The sequence below is a fragment of the Populus euphratica genome, unplaced genomic scaffold (assembly GCF_000495115.2).
Source record: "Populus euphratica unplaced genomic scaffold, PopEup_1.0 scaffold2.1, whole genome shotgun sequence".
In the NCBI taxonomy this organism is placed as follows: Eukaryota; Viridiplantae; Streptophyta; class Magnoliopsida; order Malpighiales; family Salicaceae; genus Populus; species Populus euphratica.
Window position 1 is genome coordinate 3,688,524 of NW_011499846.1, and position 18,174 is coordinate 3,706,697.

Below are 18,174 nucleotides of genomic sequence, written 5' to 3' on the forward strand. Positions count from 1 at the left end.
TTGAAATCAACCACTGGAGCTACCATAATCAGTTTTAGTAGGAACGGGAAATGGAAGCATAAAGGGTGTGTCTTATCTCACTCAGTTTTAGTAGGAACTCTGTATAGCTTGCAAATTACAAGAACATTTCGAGTAAGGAATCCTAAGTAGCCATCAACATAACAAAATGGCATGGTTAATTTATAAACAAGGCTTCCCATAGTCAAGCCAGCTTCTAAAATGGAGGTTTTAGAGGAAATTCATACATCAACCCCCCGGTATTTTAAGATTTAGATGACCCTATACACGCATATGATTCTAGTCATATACCTTGAATCATCAAAATACAACATGACCCCAAGGAATCAAACTTTACATTAAGTCTCGTTCTCACTCAAATTTCAGCTCTTTTTTAACCAGAAAGTTTCTAGCTTCATCATCTGTAACCTCACTGCTTAGAGAAACAAAACATAGAAACACGAGATTATTACGAGTTCTTAACAATCGTAAATAAATAATAGATGAAATTAGAAGGAAACCTGTCTATGGCTTCTGACTTTGAAATCAAAGTGAGTCCTTTGGGTATGAGGGATTCACAGAAATTGCGAAGCTTTTTCTCTTGGCCGACATTGAAAAGATGGTGAAGGAAATCATTGAACTGTTTAGGTTCCTGCATGGAAGTTTCAAAATTAACCAGCTATTCTTGATTTAGCCTGATAGTCCAAATGATTAACTTAGCCTAGGACGGGTAAATCACCACAACACCCCGGCAGTTGCCTGTGCTAAGTCAAGTAAAATGTAGATAGATATGAAAATATAATACTTCTTCATCCAGCAAAGTGCTTGAAGTCGATAATTCACATAACTATCGAGCAAACAGAAAAACCAGCAGTAGATATCACAGGCTGTCAAAATGATTGGATCAATGTTTCTGTTTTCCACATGCAAGTTCTACTGAAATTTAGACTACATGACAAGCTTTTATCTCAAGAAGGTAAAACCAAATCACAAGACAGGGATGGTTGCTCGGAAGCAGCATATCAATAACCCCTAAAATAGTTTCCAAAATCACTTGATTATACTAAGAGGCAAATACACTTGGAACCTCAAATGATGCACGGTAAAGTAAACAAACATCAGTTATGAAATATAATGGGCTGGGTCAAAGCAGCACCAGAGTTGCAGCCATAGAGAAATTCTAAAAGGATGAGTAATTAACACTAATTATAGACATAAATCATAAAAATCATAGGTATACCAATTTGGAAACTAAAACATCTAGAAGATATAAAAGACCTACTTGCTCAAGGATGCAACCTTTGCGAAGGGCAAGTAGACATTCCAATGCTTTACCGTGATTATCCCCATCATAGGAATTCTCAACCAGGCTATATATTTTATTTTTCATATCCTGAATTGCTTTACTAACCCAATCTGGACTATCTCTGCGTGACATCATTGCTTCAAAATCTTGAACTGGACTTGAATCCCCAATTTTTTCAACCTTAACAGGGTTGATAGCTAGAGCATTGGTTGTCTCTTGATAATCCTCATCAGAACCAGAGGGTTTTTTCTCCAATAACCGCTTGCTTGATTTCTTTAGCTGCAATCAAGATCAACTTAATCAATGCCCACGATTAGCTTGGCAACATTATGACGCTATTCTTGTAATGGAAGTTCTCAAAAATACCCACCCTTGGATTTTCCTTGAGTTCAAAGCTCTTAAAAAATGCATCAATTACATTTTTCTTTTCAGAAAGAAGATCTGGATCAGCTTCAGTTATTGTTTTGAGAGTTTCATCCAGTGGAGGCACAGCTGCATCTGGATGCTTTGACTTTAATTCAAGATGACGATAAAACCGCTGAGAAACAGAACACTGCCATCAGTTTCAGTCAGAAAGTTACCACCACCTGCGCAGGAGAGCAGGGTGGGGCAATTGACAGTAATTCAACGTACAGGCACTGGGTGTCTTGTTTAACAAAGCTAAACAAATCATGAAGGTGCTCGTATAAAATGAAAATTGCAGAAACACACATGAGAAATCACATGACAGGTCATGTTTCAAATGCTCTATTTTTTCATTTTAGCTCTCATATAATAAGCATCTTGAGGATTTACTCGAAAAGATTAACATTTGCTAAACAGAACTACATCATGTACACAAAATATAGGCAGCCTCTTACCTCCAAAACAGGATTTGGTGTGAAATCAGGCAGTAGAGCTTCCTGTTTGGCAGATGGTGCAAGATCAAGCATCTTTACAAGGTTATCTGCGGCCTCTTGCTGCTGCTCATTCGGCTGCCATGAAACTGGGAAACTGCTGAAAGATGGAAATTGAAATTCCCGGACATCCTCGGCAAAAGGAAGCACATTGAAGTAAAATGAATCAGGCTGCCCAGCAAACCAGAAAGCAATTCACTATGGTAACTAAACTAAAAACAACAAACAAAAGCAAGGTGCAGAGTTAAACAATGTGATGCTGAGGCACCAAAACATGTACTAAAACCTACAGTGCTGTCTTTCTCAGATATGTTGGGTGTCAAAACCCCCACAACAACACTCCCTTGTCCTTGTCTCCAGACACATCGCAAAATTGCAACCTTATTCATTTCCTTCATTGCTCTAGCTAAAGCAGAAACTGCAAGAGCAGCCCTTGCATTGCCTGGTTCAGGAATAAAGACGTTGACATCTTTCATGTAGTAGTGCCTTTTGATTACATGCATGTCAGCACAAAATAAAAATATTAGACAGTTTTTATTTTAACCCACCGAACTATACAAAGCAGTGATTCTTTACCGCATTATGTTTGAAGCATCAGTAAATCCTAGAAGCTTCACACTTTTTTCTGGTTTGAATTTGACAGCATCCCACTCAGCAGATGATACTGGAACAACTTGTGGTCCGTATCTGTAACCCTTAATTCTTTGTTCTGGAGGAACAACCTTATTAGGATCTTCCACACTTTTGTACTCATAATCTACTTTGACTTCATGCGTCGCAAATCTGTCACTTGGAGGCGCTTTATCAGAATATTTCTTCAGAGTGGGAAATTTCTCCTCCGAGGTTTTTTTGTAGACCCACACCTACTCACAGATAATATGAACATAATAAACCTCCAAGTTTATATTCTAAAAATGCAGCTTGCAGTACTAGTATACACTAGAATTGAACATAAAAAAAAAAAAGAACTTCCCAAACATAGATCATGAGAAAGTTAAGTTGACAGAAACTGAATCAGATTAGGATTCAAACCGCAGGCAACAAGAGCGAGCTAATGCCACATGGCCACTTAAATGGCATGATTTCTTTCATGTCCAATTTAGAGTAAGATTTTGACTCGACAAAAACCATACAGAATTGTCATGCAGCACAAAAGATAGCCATTGCCAGTATAAGCTAAAGCCTGTGTAACCACCTCTTTCACTCAAAACAGGATTCTTACAGAGGTTAGTGGACTGCCCCATGGGCCTAGAATGCCATGGATTCCAGGCATATTGGTGTTGAACACCGGGAGTAGCATGTGTCCGTGGTTTGTGGCAGGACAACGCAAAAAAAGCATCAGCCCAGTGTTTAATCAGTACTTCAATCAAATTCAAGCCTGTGGAGGTTTCAATGAGTTTGATCAATGTAGACACGAGGAAAAGACTCTGCCTCCAACTAGTAATTGTTTTTACAGAACTCACTTGGCTGCTAAATACATATAACCCTGATGAGGACAGAAACTACTATGTTAGCCTAAATGGGGTTGATACCTCTTGGTTTGGGTTAATTGCCTAGTTAATGCTGCTAGAGACACTGGCAATCATCCAGCTTCCCTTACATGCTTCACTAACACCATAAAACTGTTACTGACCCAGACGCTTCATAGCTAATATTAGCCATTTAAGATGACAAGTTATTGTCTACTATAGTAAAGCTGTGCTGCATCCAACAATCAACACACACCATAAACGTAAATCAGAAACCTTGGACCTCTCATATGCTCCCACGGAGCAGAGAGGTTTAGATGACCCGGTTCAGTTGTAGACTTGATTAGTGAATCTCACAAAAATTTACCGAGAGGTAAAATAAGGGAACATTCACATCAGCTCAATCTAAAGCATCAAACATATTTAAAATGAAAAATGAATAAGCAAAGAGAATATATTATAACATCCAAAAATATCTTTAATGATAAATCAAAGACTTCACCTTAATCTTCATCTTGGACCCAAGTTCAAGATCACCTCTGAATATTGTTACTGGAGATATATTTCGAGTTTTAACCGCACCTAACAATGCAGTTGGACTCTCAACATACACTGCCCTGGCAGATGTTTTCTCTGAAAAAAGATTCAGCAGTTGATCATTTTCAGCCATTATTCTCTGGTCTCCACCCCCGCATAATCTTCCCCTCACAATAACACTTTCCATTTTCATTCCATGTGCACTCATTTGAGCTGCAATAGTGTTCACTTGATCTTCCTTGGTCCCTTCACATGAATCTTTAATAGGGCACAGTGCATTTGTAATAAGACACAGACGCTTTTTTCCTTTGTTTGTTGCTTGATACTTCTTTATCAGCATATCCATTCCAACAACAATAGCATCAAGATCTATCTAAGTTAAGTACTAGATTATTAAGCACTGATAAGATTAACAAAGAGAAAAAAATGTAGCAACATCCCATATTATTGGGACCAAACAAAATGAATCAAGGCAGTCCTCTAATACATATGCATGCATGTGTCATATGAGAACTACACGCTCAAAAGACTTATTTTAAATATTTGTCCAGAGTTATCTAAGCTCGCTTCATCCTTTATCTGAAAAGAAATTCCCTTGGAAGAGTTGAGAAAATAAAGAAAGTGACCCCTTCTATCGAGCTCAAAAGACAATGCCAGGTAACAGAAGGTGAACGCTAATAACAAAAATGCAGTAATACACCTACACAGAGCATAAACTTCCAAAACGCAAGGCCAGGAAACAGATGGTAAACACTAATAACAAAAATGCAGTAATACACCTGCACAGAGCATAAACTTCCAGAACAAGTAATATAGAAAAATCCAGTGGATACAATCTCCATCAAAGTTTCCTCGAGGGAGCTCTTGAAATGCATCAACAAGATCTCCGTCAACAACTTTGATATTTCGTAAGACGACAACATGCTCGTACCCACCTACTTCTTTCGTCAGCTCATTGTCAGTCGCTAAGAATTTAAGAAAAACAAAATTAAAAACCAGCATAAGCAGGAAATCGGTAAACCGAACCCTAACAATACAAAAAATCAAGCAGAAATCAGCAATCAACAAAGTATACGAAACTAATATACCTTGAGTCCCGAAAACAACAACTCCAACCTCATCGAATTTTCCATAAATCAACTGCGCATAAGAAACAGAGGAGAAATTATAAATAAGAAACAACAAAAGGACCACAACATCCCAAAATTGGAAAAATCTGTGACACCTTTTTCTGAATAAGCAAGGAGCAAACTTTTTTGATTTCAGGAAGAACACCGTGCATTGTTGGACCGACATCGAGTAGCAGCACCAATCCTTCCTGTTTCCATAACCAATAAATAAATTAACTCACTGTAATCTAAAACCCTGATAAGGGAGGGGGGGAAGGTAAGTATTGATCAAGAAGGGTAAGTAATGAGATGATTTACCTTGTTTCGAGCCATTAGAGAGTGGGAGAGAGCAAAAGCTTGCTGTAGAAGCTGAAAATGGAAGAGAAAGGAGGTAACCTTTTTTTTTAGTTTTGAAAATGGCTTGACGGTACTAGAGTTTGCTGTTTTTATTTTTGCTTGCTTATTCCCGCCTCGGGTTGCCAAGAGGCAAGGACTGTGGACTTGTGGCTGTGGATTTCTTTTGCAGGCGGAAGAGAGAGGTGGGGTTTAAAAGCCCAAAATGATTTTAAGCCCTAATCTGATTAGCCCATTATTTTGACCAAAAAAATCTAATTAGCCCATTAAGCAAAATATTGCCGAGCAACATCCAACCAAATCCAGGGATGACATCTTCATTAAAGCTCAATAAATACCAATCCAAACTGACCATAAAAAAAAAAAAAAAAAAAACCCACCAAAAAATAAAATTTAGTCTGGATTACAGTAAAATTCAAAGTAAAAAAATAAAATTTAGGTTAGGTATGGATGTCACATCATCCTATTTGTTTATGGATATAGTTATTATTATTTTTAAAAAACATTATTATGTCAAAATACATTAAAATAATATGTTTTATTTTTAAAAAATTATTTTTAAGATTAATACATCAAAATGATTTAAATTATACAAAAAATTAAATTTTTTTAAAAATTAAAAATATAAAAATATAATTTACACCACATTTCTAAATATTTTTTTGTGTTGTGTTTGGATTTAAGTGTAGATTTAAATAGTTATTTTAGTTTTAAATTTAAATACGAATGATACAAGAACAGCATCCATAACCAAAACGAATATTCCTTTTTAGTTTTAGCCGTGTTTGGTTTGGGTAGGTAATGTCTGGGATTAGGTTTTACTCGATGGGAGGGTGGATGTGCAAAAAATTCTAATTTATTTTTTTTTTCTTTTTTATCAAAACGTAATGGTTAATGAAGTCATGCTTCTCATTTACATAGAACTATCCAGGTTAGCATGGTTGAGTTGGAAAGCTCATCAATTATATGGCGATATAAAAGAATTATGTATATATTTAATCTAAAGAAATGGTTTATTTAAAAAATTAGATTAAAAGAACATAAAAGGAAAAAAATGGCTATTGAATTAATGATATGGATTTCATTTATTTTTACATTTATATATTTAATTAGTTGAATCTTAAAGCTGAATTTTGTTATTGAAAGTTTTTCAATTACCCTTTATTAACTATAAAATTAAAGAGAAAAACTAAAAAAGAATACTTTTATCAATAATTTCAAGTTTAAATTGGAGAGTTCTTATCAATTTCTTCTTCAATTGTTGTTCATCTTCATCACTCATACTTATATCTTGAGTTCTTCTTCTCCAACCAAACTTTCTAATTTCAATCTAAATATGTTTTTTCTCCTTATAGATCTATCCGTAAATTTTAATATTCTCACAATTTGAAAAAAAATTCTCGAATAATTTTTAAAAAGAAACAAGAGAAACACATCTTATTCTCTTTAGCTGTTGTCTAATGTGATCAGTAGCAACTACCATAATTATATTAGATTTTATGGGTCAATTACCATTATACTCCAACTTATACCCTTTTAATTTTGGTTTATTGCATTGACTTTAGTAAATCATTCATCTCTCGATGAACTTGGGAAATTCAAGCAATTAATAACTTAGACTAGGAGGAGGCTCCTGCTATTCACTCTCAATATCAATCTGACAAGCTCCAAACCTCGCCAAGAAATCATTGCTGATTTCCAAAGTGGGAGGATGCCAAATCCTGGTTAAGCGAGGCTTTGAATAGAAAAATCATTTAGTTTTTAAAATGATAAGGTTTTATATGTTATACTAAGAAAAAAGTTCGACTTTGGCTGTGATAACAATGGGAAAAAACCTGATCGCGGAGGAACCAGCCAGCATTGTCATCGTGTCCAGCTACAAAGAACTGTATCTTAACTTCGGAGAATATCGCTGACCTTAACCCCCGATGCCCCTCCATGGTACGTGCTGCTCTAACTGACATAAAAAAAGCCTGTCAGCAAAGAAGTGGCTATGGAAGAGCTTCTTGATGTGGTAAAAGTGTCAACATTCTAATTCCTTCTCAGCATTTTGATCGGAAGAGAAATGTGATACTTAGAAAACAATTTGATTGCTTCATGATAGAAGAACAAGCCCTCAACCTCAAAATTAGGTTAGATCAACAAAACCAGAGAAATTTACACCAAAGATTGCAGGGAGGATTGATGATCATGTGCACGAGGAATTCTAGGATTCTTGTTTTGGGGCAAGCTAGACTAGTCTCTGGACATTGCAATTGGAACCTTTGAGGTGCAGTGAAGTGCATGACATTAACATTCCTATGTTGTTTCAAGCAGCTAGTCGAGATGTTAAGTTTCGGCTTCAGCCAGGCAATAACGTTATTGTGGAGCATCATCTGCATCTCGCTCGGAAAACTTTCATTCTGATTACTGTTTGTTTTTATGTAAAAAAAATATTTTTTATTTTTTTTAAATTAATATTTTTTTAATATTTTTAAATCATTTTGATGAGTTAATATAAAAAAAAATTAAAAATAAAAAAAAATATTATTTTAATATATTTTTAAACAAAAACACACTTTAAAAAAATAATATTATCATATCCCCAAACATCATCCTCAATGTAAAGTAAAGGGAATCTGAGTGAGCATTTCTAACAATATATATAATACGGGGTCCTTTCCTTGAAAATATTCCCACTAGCATAGCAATATAGTAAAGCACATTCAATGACACTGTCACCCACTGCAGGCATTGAGGGCAGGTTACTTGACACAACAAAAGTAACAATAAGCACTTCTAAAGGCATACTAGAAAAAAGGAGCGAAGAACACACTACACCTGTGCTAGGTAAAATGGTGAAGCAGGATCGAATATCTATCTCCAAAGACCCATTTTAAATATCAATGACCAAATACGAGGAGTACAATTTATAAAATCCATACCCAATACAGATTGATGAGAATAACAAACTTGGCTTAAATTCGGCTGCATTGGTCTGAGATGCAAGAAAGCTTTCAACATTGCAAAATATCCATTAACTAGGATATGCAATTGTTCAAGCTGGTGACTAATTTAGAAGTTACATTGCAATGGGAGAGATCAAAACGAAATAACCATATGGTAAATGACGACCACAAGGGTTTGATGTACTTCCAACTTCAACTCCTAGCAAGTCCACCAGCATGATTTTAATGGATCAATCTTTTCTGAGTTCCGCGTATTCACGACGAATACCATCAGCATTTACGATGACAATTTCAAGTTTGTCTCCCTGCAAAACAAACATGATATGTTAAAGGGTATGGTAAATGAACTAATATGTCCTTGCATGGGTAAACCTAATAGCAGCCTGCCCCATCTTTTCCTTGTGTAGAAGTAATAATTCAGAGAGATGGGGAGAGAATCTTTCCCTGAGATACAGGATAAAATTTAAAGGGAAAGAGAGAAGGGAGGATTAATTTAAAGGGCAAAAATTGAATAGGAAACAGAAATATACAGTGTATATATCCCTCTCAGTTGCAGATGCAAAAACATCTTTGACCACATCAATCGCTTCTGCCTCAGTAAGTGGAGTTACAGCATCCTGCAGAATCACAAGTTTTTTACATAACCAGATAAAAGATGAAACACCCCGGAACAAATGGGTAAAGAAGCAATGTTAGACAGGGGGGACATACCTGCGCAGGTAATAAAAGCGGGCTGGGGGACTTCAATTGGTTATCCAGCACAGGCATGATGAGTTTAGCACCAGAACCTTGGGCACTATACCCAACTTTCTCATAGGAACCAACAGCATCATAAGTGTAAACACAGCCCTTTCCTACAGTTTAAAATAAGAACAAGTCATTAACACCAATCAAAAGCTTAGAGCTGCACTATTGACTTGTATCGCTAACCTTCCTCGTCAAAGCCAACCAAAACATTGAAGGTATAATAAGGGAAGAAACGTTTGTAGTAGAGAGTGTTGGAGAGCAGTCGAGCCATGGCAGGGCAGCTCATCTGCTTGTTGTGTTGATGTTGATAGATCTGTTAAACAATTAAGAATTTTTTTTTTAGCTTCAGTGCCAACAAGAAACCAACTTCTTTTCCAACACAGCAAAAGGACTAAACCACAAAATCACAGATATTAAGGAAGACACACTTCTAGATAGTTCTTTGTCACTTAAGAGTTTCAGCAGTACAAAATACCAACATTCTTAATAGATATATTGTAGACAAATTACATTGCTCTCAATATCTCTCAAACAAGAACCTATCCAACTCCTTCCACATGGCAATCTTTACAATTTTCAATATGGATTCTAATCCTGAAAAGATTTGGGACCAAATCATCCTCCACACTCTCCAGAACAAGCACTGAAAAATAACCAGCACTGTGGTAAAACTTACGAGTTTTCCTTAAAAAGAAAATTCTCAAGATGTAGCAAGACTTCACAAGAATAAAATCGAGTTGATTAAATAGAATTGACAAGTAATGTAACATTTTAGTTTTCATGAAACCTCACCAGGTGCTTGGCACCCAACACCTTTTGTAGGGCTTTGACATCAGCTTGAAACCCTGAAGAGGCCATCAAACACTTGTCTGCTCTGAGAGCGACAAAGCAAACAAGTTAATGTTATGGAGAGGGAAAAAAAAAGGAAAGAAACCTTCATTAACAAGCTGAGTAATGGATGCGAGTACTTGCAGATTATTGTAAAAATTGATTCAATAACAAATCAAGCTATCCAGTGAGCACTAAATTCCACTCTTTCACTTTCCCAAATGTGTATGCAGGCATTGGCGATTGAGAGTGCAAATACAAGTTCAAAGACAGATATCACTAATTTCATGCTTCTCTGACTTACATCATGCAATAAACTATTCAAATGAAGTCCTCAATGAATCAAATTCCATATTTGAACTGTTCTTACATTCATTTGACCCAAAGATGAAAAGAAGCTCGATTCTTACACATGCCCTTGTGAGAGAGGGAATGTACGCAAAATCAATTCATCCTTTCAAAAAGGCACACACTTTTTTTCAAAAGTTGGATCAAATCACACAGAGCAGTGTAGATCAGCGTCCAATTTTACAATAGGGTTGTTCACATTAGAGAAAAGTAAAAACCCAGTTATAAAAAGCCACAATTATCAATCAATTTCACTGAACACGGTCTAAATTCCCAATTGAAGAACAAAAAACAAAAATACCCAGCATAAACAAAAATGCGTATAGCCAAAAAAAGAGATTCAGAAGACATACAATTTATAGATTTTGGAGTAATCGCGAGTGAGAATATTGTATCCGGTAGACATTCGAGTATCAGCAGCGACAACACAGTAATCAGCTCCAGCAATCGCAACACAAGTCCTTCAAAAACAAAACAAAAAACAATCAAAATAAATAAAATAAACACGTCGCTCACTGAGAGAGAGAGCGAGAGGGTTACCCTCCATTAAAATCGTAGGGTTCAAATCTTGCTTGTTGCTTAGTCATGGTGTGACAGAGAGAGAGCGAGGTATTGGGGCTTGTATAGAGGATTTAAGTCTTCAAAGGTGAAAGAGAGCTGAAAAGCTTTGGGTTTTATTTGTTTTAGATCCCTTGCTGGTTCTGTCTTGCAGCGTACTTCAAATGTTTTTACTCTCAGCACTTTAACCTTTGGTTTCAACTTTCAATCCGGCCCGGAATTTGACTCCACTCAAGACCCACGTCACGAGTTAACTGTATAAATCTAAAGTTAATCAAAATTTATCTAAAACGATACTGTTTTATGATACTTACTGTATCTGATAATGTGACGTATTTTGATTTTCAAATATATTTTTCAATTAAAAATTATCAAAATAATATTTTTATATTTTTTGTGTTAATATGATAAAACTATCCAAAAATTATTAATTTAATATTTTTTCATGTAAAAACAATTATTAAAAATTCGGACTTACAGGAAGAAGTCTTCTGGTAATAAAAGGGTCCTTGGCTTGATCTCAAATTCCTAGCCAAATATTGCAATAGATATTGTCTTTATTTTATGAATATAAGAGTAGTGTACTAACTACAAATATCAATTAATTTTTTATACAAATATAAAATCCATATTTCACATCTAACGTTAATAGCATGCTTGTTGTGGGTGGACATGTAAGTCATGCCTTTATGGCCTCGTCACACAGTTATGTGATTTTTATTATTTTATTTTGGATTAAAGGTGTCAAACCTTCCTAAATTATTTTTTAAAGTAGAATTAGTCTCCAAATAACTTTATTTTTATTTTATCATCAAACTAAAACAAATAAACTATACTATTATATAGTTTAATAAAAAAAAATTAATTTTTATTAATGCATCCATCAACAAACTTAAAATAATATTAGTATTTTTGTATGAAAAAACCCTTTTTTTAAGGCCCATGAAACTAACACTTAGATCTTTATTTTTATTTTTTCAGGCAATTGGTGTTTTTTTATCAAGTCAGTTGTCGTGCCGATCAGACAAAATATGTCCTATCAAAAGTATAATATTCATGCAATATTTAGAGCCTATACCTCTTTATGTTTTAGAATGTTTTTTTTTTTAAAAAAAAAATTATCTGTATTTTATTATTTGATTTATTTTAAATTAATTTTTTAATATATTTAAATTATTTTGATACGTTGCTATTAAAAATAATTTTAAAAAATAAAAAATTAATATTTTTATAAATAAAAATATTTTAAAATTTTATTATTATTATATCCTCAAACACTATAAAAAACGCAGACACTTGTGTGTGACCAAAGGGAGAAAAGGCTCAGGCTAGAAATAATTGAATCAGAATGAGAGTTTAAATAAGGGAAGCCCACTAACTAAACGAGGCCGTTTTTTGTCCATTCTTGTTTTAAAGGGGATATCCAGCAGCTCTGGGAGTGCATGCGGAGTTCCGCGATGGTGATTGGCTTGGACCAGTAATTCTTAACAGTCAGGCCCATACTAGCTTCTTTTCAAAGAAATATAGGGTAAATATTTTTATTTATTTCTGATATTATACCACTCTTAAGATTTTTATTTATTTCAATTTGAATTCAATAATAAAAAAAATTATAAGAAAAATCATAATATTGAAAATTAAAGAAGCACATGCTCTTTACACCCACGCATGATACATCAAAATGGAAATCAAATATCCCTTCAATAATTAAATATCATCAATAAATAAGAAACTTTATGATTGGTGATGAAATATTAATATATTCATCACCTTTTCTTTAATTAAAGTTTCATTTATTTACATCATTACGCACATGAGAATATTTTAAAGTTGTTGCAAAAGTCAATGACATTTTAAGATAGGATGAGATTTTTAGCTTTAATAATAATTATAAAAAAAAGTGAGTTGTTTTAGGTTTTTTTTATTTATTTCAAATACAACACACATTCCTTTGATCATCATTTTTTTAATTATTTTTCTTTTTATCCTTTTTCTAGTTTTTTTTATCTTGTCCCTCCACATTTTATTTTATTTAGTTTTTTTGTTTAATTTTAATCTATATTATTTTAATTATTATTATTTTAATTTTTCTTTTTAATATTACCCATCAATATTTTATTTCATTCATTTTTTATCCAATTTTGATACTTATTCTTTTCTTTTCATTTTTTTATTTTATGAAGTTATACCGGGTTGCAAATTAGCCAAGTTAAACCCAAATGTTTCTGATTTTTTTTATTTTTTTCTTAAATTTCATTCTTTGATTCTAAGCTATTGGGTATTAAGCTTTCTTATTTTTCTTATATATATATATTTTTTTTTACGAGGTTATCCTTAGTCATTAGTTAGTCAAGCTATACAATGGTGACTTAAGTTTTTGCAATAATTTTTATTTAACTTTAATTCTTTTTTCTATATATTTTTTTTAAATTATGTTTTTAATCACAATCTCATGTCACAGGTGGCAAGCTAATGAGTCAACCCAGGTTGACTCAGGTTTCTCGTGTCATGAGGTAGTGACAACTCATGTTTGTTTTTTAATGTTTTTTATTTATTTAATATTTATCTTTTTTTCTAGTTATTTTTTTTTTAAAAAAATTAACCCCGATCTTATGTTACGGGTGACGGATTAGAAGAGTTAACTTGAGTTTTTTTCTTTGATGTTTCATTTTTTTGTTTATTTTATTAATATATTCATCACCTTTTCTTTAATTAAAGTTTCATTTATTTACATCATTACGCACATGAGAATATTTTAAAGTTGTTGCAAAAGTCAATGACATTTTAAGATAGGATGAGATTTTTAGCTTTAATAATAATTATAAAAAAAAGTGAGTTGTTTTAGGTTTTTTTTATTTATTTCAAATACAACACACATTCCTTTGATTCATGTTTCTTTTGTTATTTGTTATTTGTTTATTTTTTAAATTTTATTTCAAAATATTTTATTTTATTTATTTATTTATCAAATTTTGATCATCATTTTTTTAATTATTTTTCTTTTTATCCTTTTTCTAGTTTTTTTTATCTTGTCCCTCCACATTTTATTTTATTTAGTTTTTTTGTTTAATTTTAATCTATATTATTTTAATTATTATTATTTTAATTTTTCTTTTTAATATTACCAATCAATATTTTATTTCATTCATTTATTATCCAATTTTGATACTTATTCTTTTCTTTTCATTTTTTTATTTTATGAAGTTATACCGGGTTGCAAATTAGCCAAGTTAAACCCAAATGTTTCTGATTTTTTTTATTTTTTTCTTAAATTTCATTCTTTGATTCTAAGCTATTGGGTATTAAGCTTTCTTATTTTTCTTATATATATATATTTTTTTTTACGAGGTTATCCTTAGTCATTAGTTAGTCAAGCTATACAATGGTGACTTAAGTTTTTGCAATAATTTTTATTTAACTTTAATTCTTTTTTCTATATATTTTTTTTAAATTATGTTTTTAATCACAATCTCATGTCACAAGTGGCGAGCTAGTGAGTCAACCCAAGTTGACTCAGGTTTCTCGTGTCATGAGGTAGTGAGTAGTGACAACTCATGTTTGTTTTTCAATGTTTTTTATTTATTCAACATTTATTTTATTTTTTTAGTTATTTTTTTTAAAAAAAAATTAACCCCGATCTTATGTTACAAGTGACGGGTTAGAAGAGTTAACTTGAGTTTTTTTTTTTTTTTTATGTATTTTTTTGTTTATTTTATTTTTAATTTTATAATCTAAGATTAAATTATTAGGCCTAAGTTTTGTAGGTTTTTTCACTTTCCATTCAAGAAGGTACCTGGATCTTATATTTCATGTGTTCATCAAGTTAAACCGGCCTCGAGAAATCCCTTAGAATGAGGACATTATTGCTCCACAATTATTACGCCCAGGTTTCTGAAAAATGTTAAAACACTTTTGCACTTTATTATAGAACTATACACAATTTTAAAGGGATCGAACACGCGAGTTATACAAGCAAACACAGAGACAAAATACACACCAGTTGCCCCTTCGTGCTAAACAAAGTTCAGACTTTTATAGAAATTAATGTTAGCGCATGTTCATGAACGTGCATTTTCAATGAGCAACTGAACAATTTCAGTAAACAAAATGATCATTAGATGCTTTAATTGATAATTTAGTTTCGGTTGAAAAAACATTTCCTTGACCCATTTAATTTGTGATAGACTAGTTCAATTGGTTGATTTTAAAGGAAAATCAAGTTATTCCATGAAGTAGAGATTCATTATCGTTTAAGGGGTATTTTCACCAATTAGCCTATTCAGATTCTTCATGTGTGAATAGAGCAGGCTGACAAATAACACGACTTAACACGTATGAACTTGTTTATCAGGATCAAGATATATAAGAGCCTTCAATCGGTTCTTTACTTGGGGAACAACATGGAGAGAGGAGATTATTTTGCTTACTTTTTTCATGTTTTCTTAATCAACTTTTTGGAAGGCTTGTTTGGCTTATAGCACTAATGACGGATTTAGATGCTATATTATTTTAAGTTCAAAATATATTTTTTATTGAAGACATTAACACTATTGAATTTATTGATGGCCAGAATGGTTTTTTCCTGCTGCCAAATGCCAAACCAACAAGAAATACCTTTAAATAAATTACACAGTCTGTTAGGCCTGTTCGTTAATTAAATTCTGAAAATTTAAAATATATGTGGTCCTTGTTCTTGCTTGATTCCTCTCTGTGCACCAGGAGCAGTAATTCATTTTGGCTATTGCGTCTTCAATTTTGATGAGGGGGACGCTTGCTTGATTCCTCTCTGTGCACCAGGAAAAGTGCTTCATTTTGGCTATTGCGTCTTCAATTTTGATGAGGGGGACGTAAGGCTGCAAAGTGGCATAAAGATCATATGATCACTAGGAAGCCAACGGATGCAAATCAATGCAAACAGGCAAATCAAGTTTGTGTGGGTAGTCAAGGACAAAACACAAGCTCATGCATGTTGCTTTCTGTCTGGATCTGGGCATCTTTTTGGCACTAAACTGCCCAACAAATCCAACAAACAGCAAAATCCACATCCAGACCTTTCATATAATATGGTTACTGGTTCTCAGTTTTTGTCAAGTTTCTTTGTTTATTTAGTTTGAAAATGAGGCAGCCATGTTACTAATTGATCGAAGACGCCTCACCATTTTATTGGATTGTTTTGATACGGTGTGATCCTAAAAATTATTTTTAAAAAATAAAAAAACAATATTATTTTCATATACTTTTTATTAAAAATATTTGAAAAAATAATCACCTCACCATTCCAAACAAACTACAAAAAAATAATACAAGAAAACTCAGCGAAAGAGGACATAAATGATGGGGTTGGAGATGTAATGCATCCCCTAACTTGGGACGCAAACATGTATGTGTCCTACTGCGCTGAGAAATCCTAAACCTAACTGACGAAGTCTTCTATTATTAAGTTGATTAGTTGCTTAGATAACAATTAACTAGAAAATCAGAATATTATCTTTTAAGTATATATTAATTTCTACTATGTAATAATTGTGTTCTAACTAAACGACAAACTTAATTAGTACAGGCGCCTGATGTTTCTACATTACTTTCTGAATGCTCAAAGCCTGTTTAAGTAATTAATACCCCTTTCCCCGGCAGCAAAAGGTCTGTTTTTTATATATAACTATTTTTCCCATTTTTTGGAGAATGACGGGTAAGAGTCTTCGAATTCTGATTGAATTTGGAGCAAGATTTTTCTTGTAATTAAAGTAAAGGAAAGACAAGTTCCAATATCAACCGATGCCATTGCTGCATGTTTTTGAGTTCTGCTGACTGAAATGATTTTGAACTTGAAGAGACAAAGGCAAAAGAAAGGATAATCAAGATAAAAGCACACTAAAATGTACAGAGTATTTATTTTTTTCAACACATATGTACATGTATTCATCATATGAACATATATACATGCAAATTCTTACGATTAGCTTGCAGTCGTAACAGCGTCCTTAGAAACACAACCATCAAGACTTGAAAAGCACAACCACTCTCCCCCACCACTCTCCATGGCTCCACAAATATTTACGATATGGGTGAGCAGGAGATGGGAGGAAGGGAGAGAAACAAGTAGCATACAACAGAATGGCAAATTCAAACTTTACATGCTTGCCATTTCTACACATATCCAATAAACCTTGCTGATTAACCAGCAGAAATACAAAGAAACCTGTCTCTCAGGAACTCCTCCCTCCTTTCCTGATAAACCTTTTCAATGAATCCCTCTATTTTCTTCTCCAATTCATTATCATATTCTTCATGATCTTCACTGTTTTGATCACCTTCTGCATCATTGACATCATCTTCTTCATTATCTTCAACATATCCATCAGAAACATGATAGTTATCCTCATAGCCATCAAAAGTACTATAGCTCTGATCATCATCCTCATCATCAGTGTCAGTGCTACCACAAACTTCGATTTCTTGTATTGTTTCGTCCATTTCATACACTGAAGGAGGAGAGATAGAAGAAAACGAGTCCTCCAAATCTTCAACAGATGGCTTAGGTCTTCCTGCAAAGATGGTGATGATGATAAAATGGAACACGAAAAACAAAGTCAGAAAGCTAGGTTTTGCCACGATGATGAAGTTAGAGGGAGAGAAATGAAGCTGGGTGTTTTGCTTGGAGATTGAGAGTAGCAAAGAGAAGAGGAAACATATGAGAGGAGGTACTCTAACTGTCTCCATGCCCAAGTGGGTTCTCTACTTCGATGTTCTATCTATCTCTCACTCTCGCTGTGTCGAGCAGTGTCTCAAGGGGCATTTTATATACTCCTCTCGACAAAGCTTGTTAACTAAACTATAGTAGAGGTTTTACCAAGAAACTGCCTAAATTCTAAAATAGACGAAAAAGGGGTTAGTAAATTACAAATGATGACATCATTTTTTTTATCACCTTTGCATGTCATTGTGTAGACAATGATGTGTTTTTTTCTAAGTTCACAAGCTAGGCATTGCTTTTAGGGTAATGTCCAGGAAATTGCTCGGCCTTGCATGTTGCTTGACTCTCAGGAGAACCATACAAGATACTTAAAAAACAGTTTA

The 18,174-nt window shown here is 33.5% G+C and overlaps 2 protein-coding genes across 2 annotated transcripts; both read right to left on the reverse strand.

The window, feature by feature from the left end:
• Window positions 1-135: 135 nt before the first annotated feature.
• On the reverse strand, window positions 136-5,758 carry KU80 (Ku80 family protein). Its single transcript, XM_011036076.1, has 12 exons — window positions 5,633-5,758; window positions 5,431-5,523; window positions 5,294-5,345; window positions 5,039-5,170; window positions 4,171-4,574; window positions 2,776-3,062; window positions 2,490-2,685; window positions 2,164-2,370; window positions 1,674-1,841; window positions 1,280-1,582; window positions 519-649; window positions 136-430 (listed from the first exon to the last, which is right to left on the reverse strand). The coding sequence occupies exons 1-12, from the start codon at window positions 5,645-5,647 to the stop codon at window positions 370-372; spliced, it is 2,049 nt and encodes a 682-aa protein (XP_011034378.1). The 5' UTR covers window positions 5,648-5,758; the 3' UTR covers window positions 136-369.
• Window positions 5,759-8,494: 2,736 nt separating this feature from the next.
• Window positions 8,495-11,261, reverse strand: LOC105132522 (proteasome subunit beta type-1). The gene is made up of 7 exons (XM_011036088.1): window positions 11,080-11,261; window positions 10,893-11,000; window positions 10,156-10,237; window positions 9,547-9,676; window positions 9,328-9,470; window positions 9,147-9,233; window positions 8,495-8,921 (listed from the first exon to the last, which is right to left on the reverse strand). The coding sequence occupies exons 1-7, from the start codon at window positions 11,124-11,126 to the stop codon at window positions 8,847-8,849; spliced, it is 672 nt and encodes a 223-aa protein (XP_011034390.1). The 5' UTR covers window positions 11,127-11,261; the 3' UTR covers window positions 8,495-8,846.
• Between the last annotated feature and the right edge of the window lie 6,913 nt (window positions 11,262-18,174).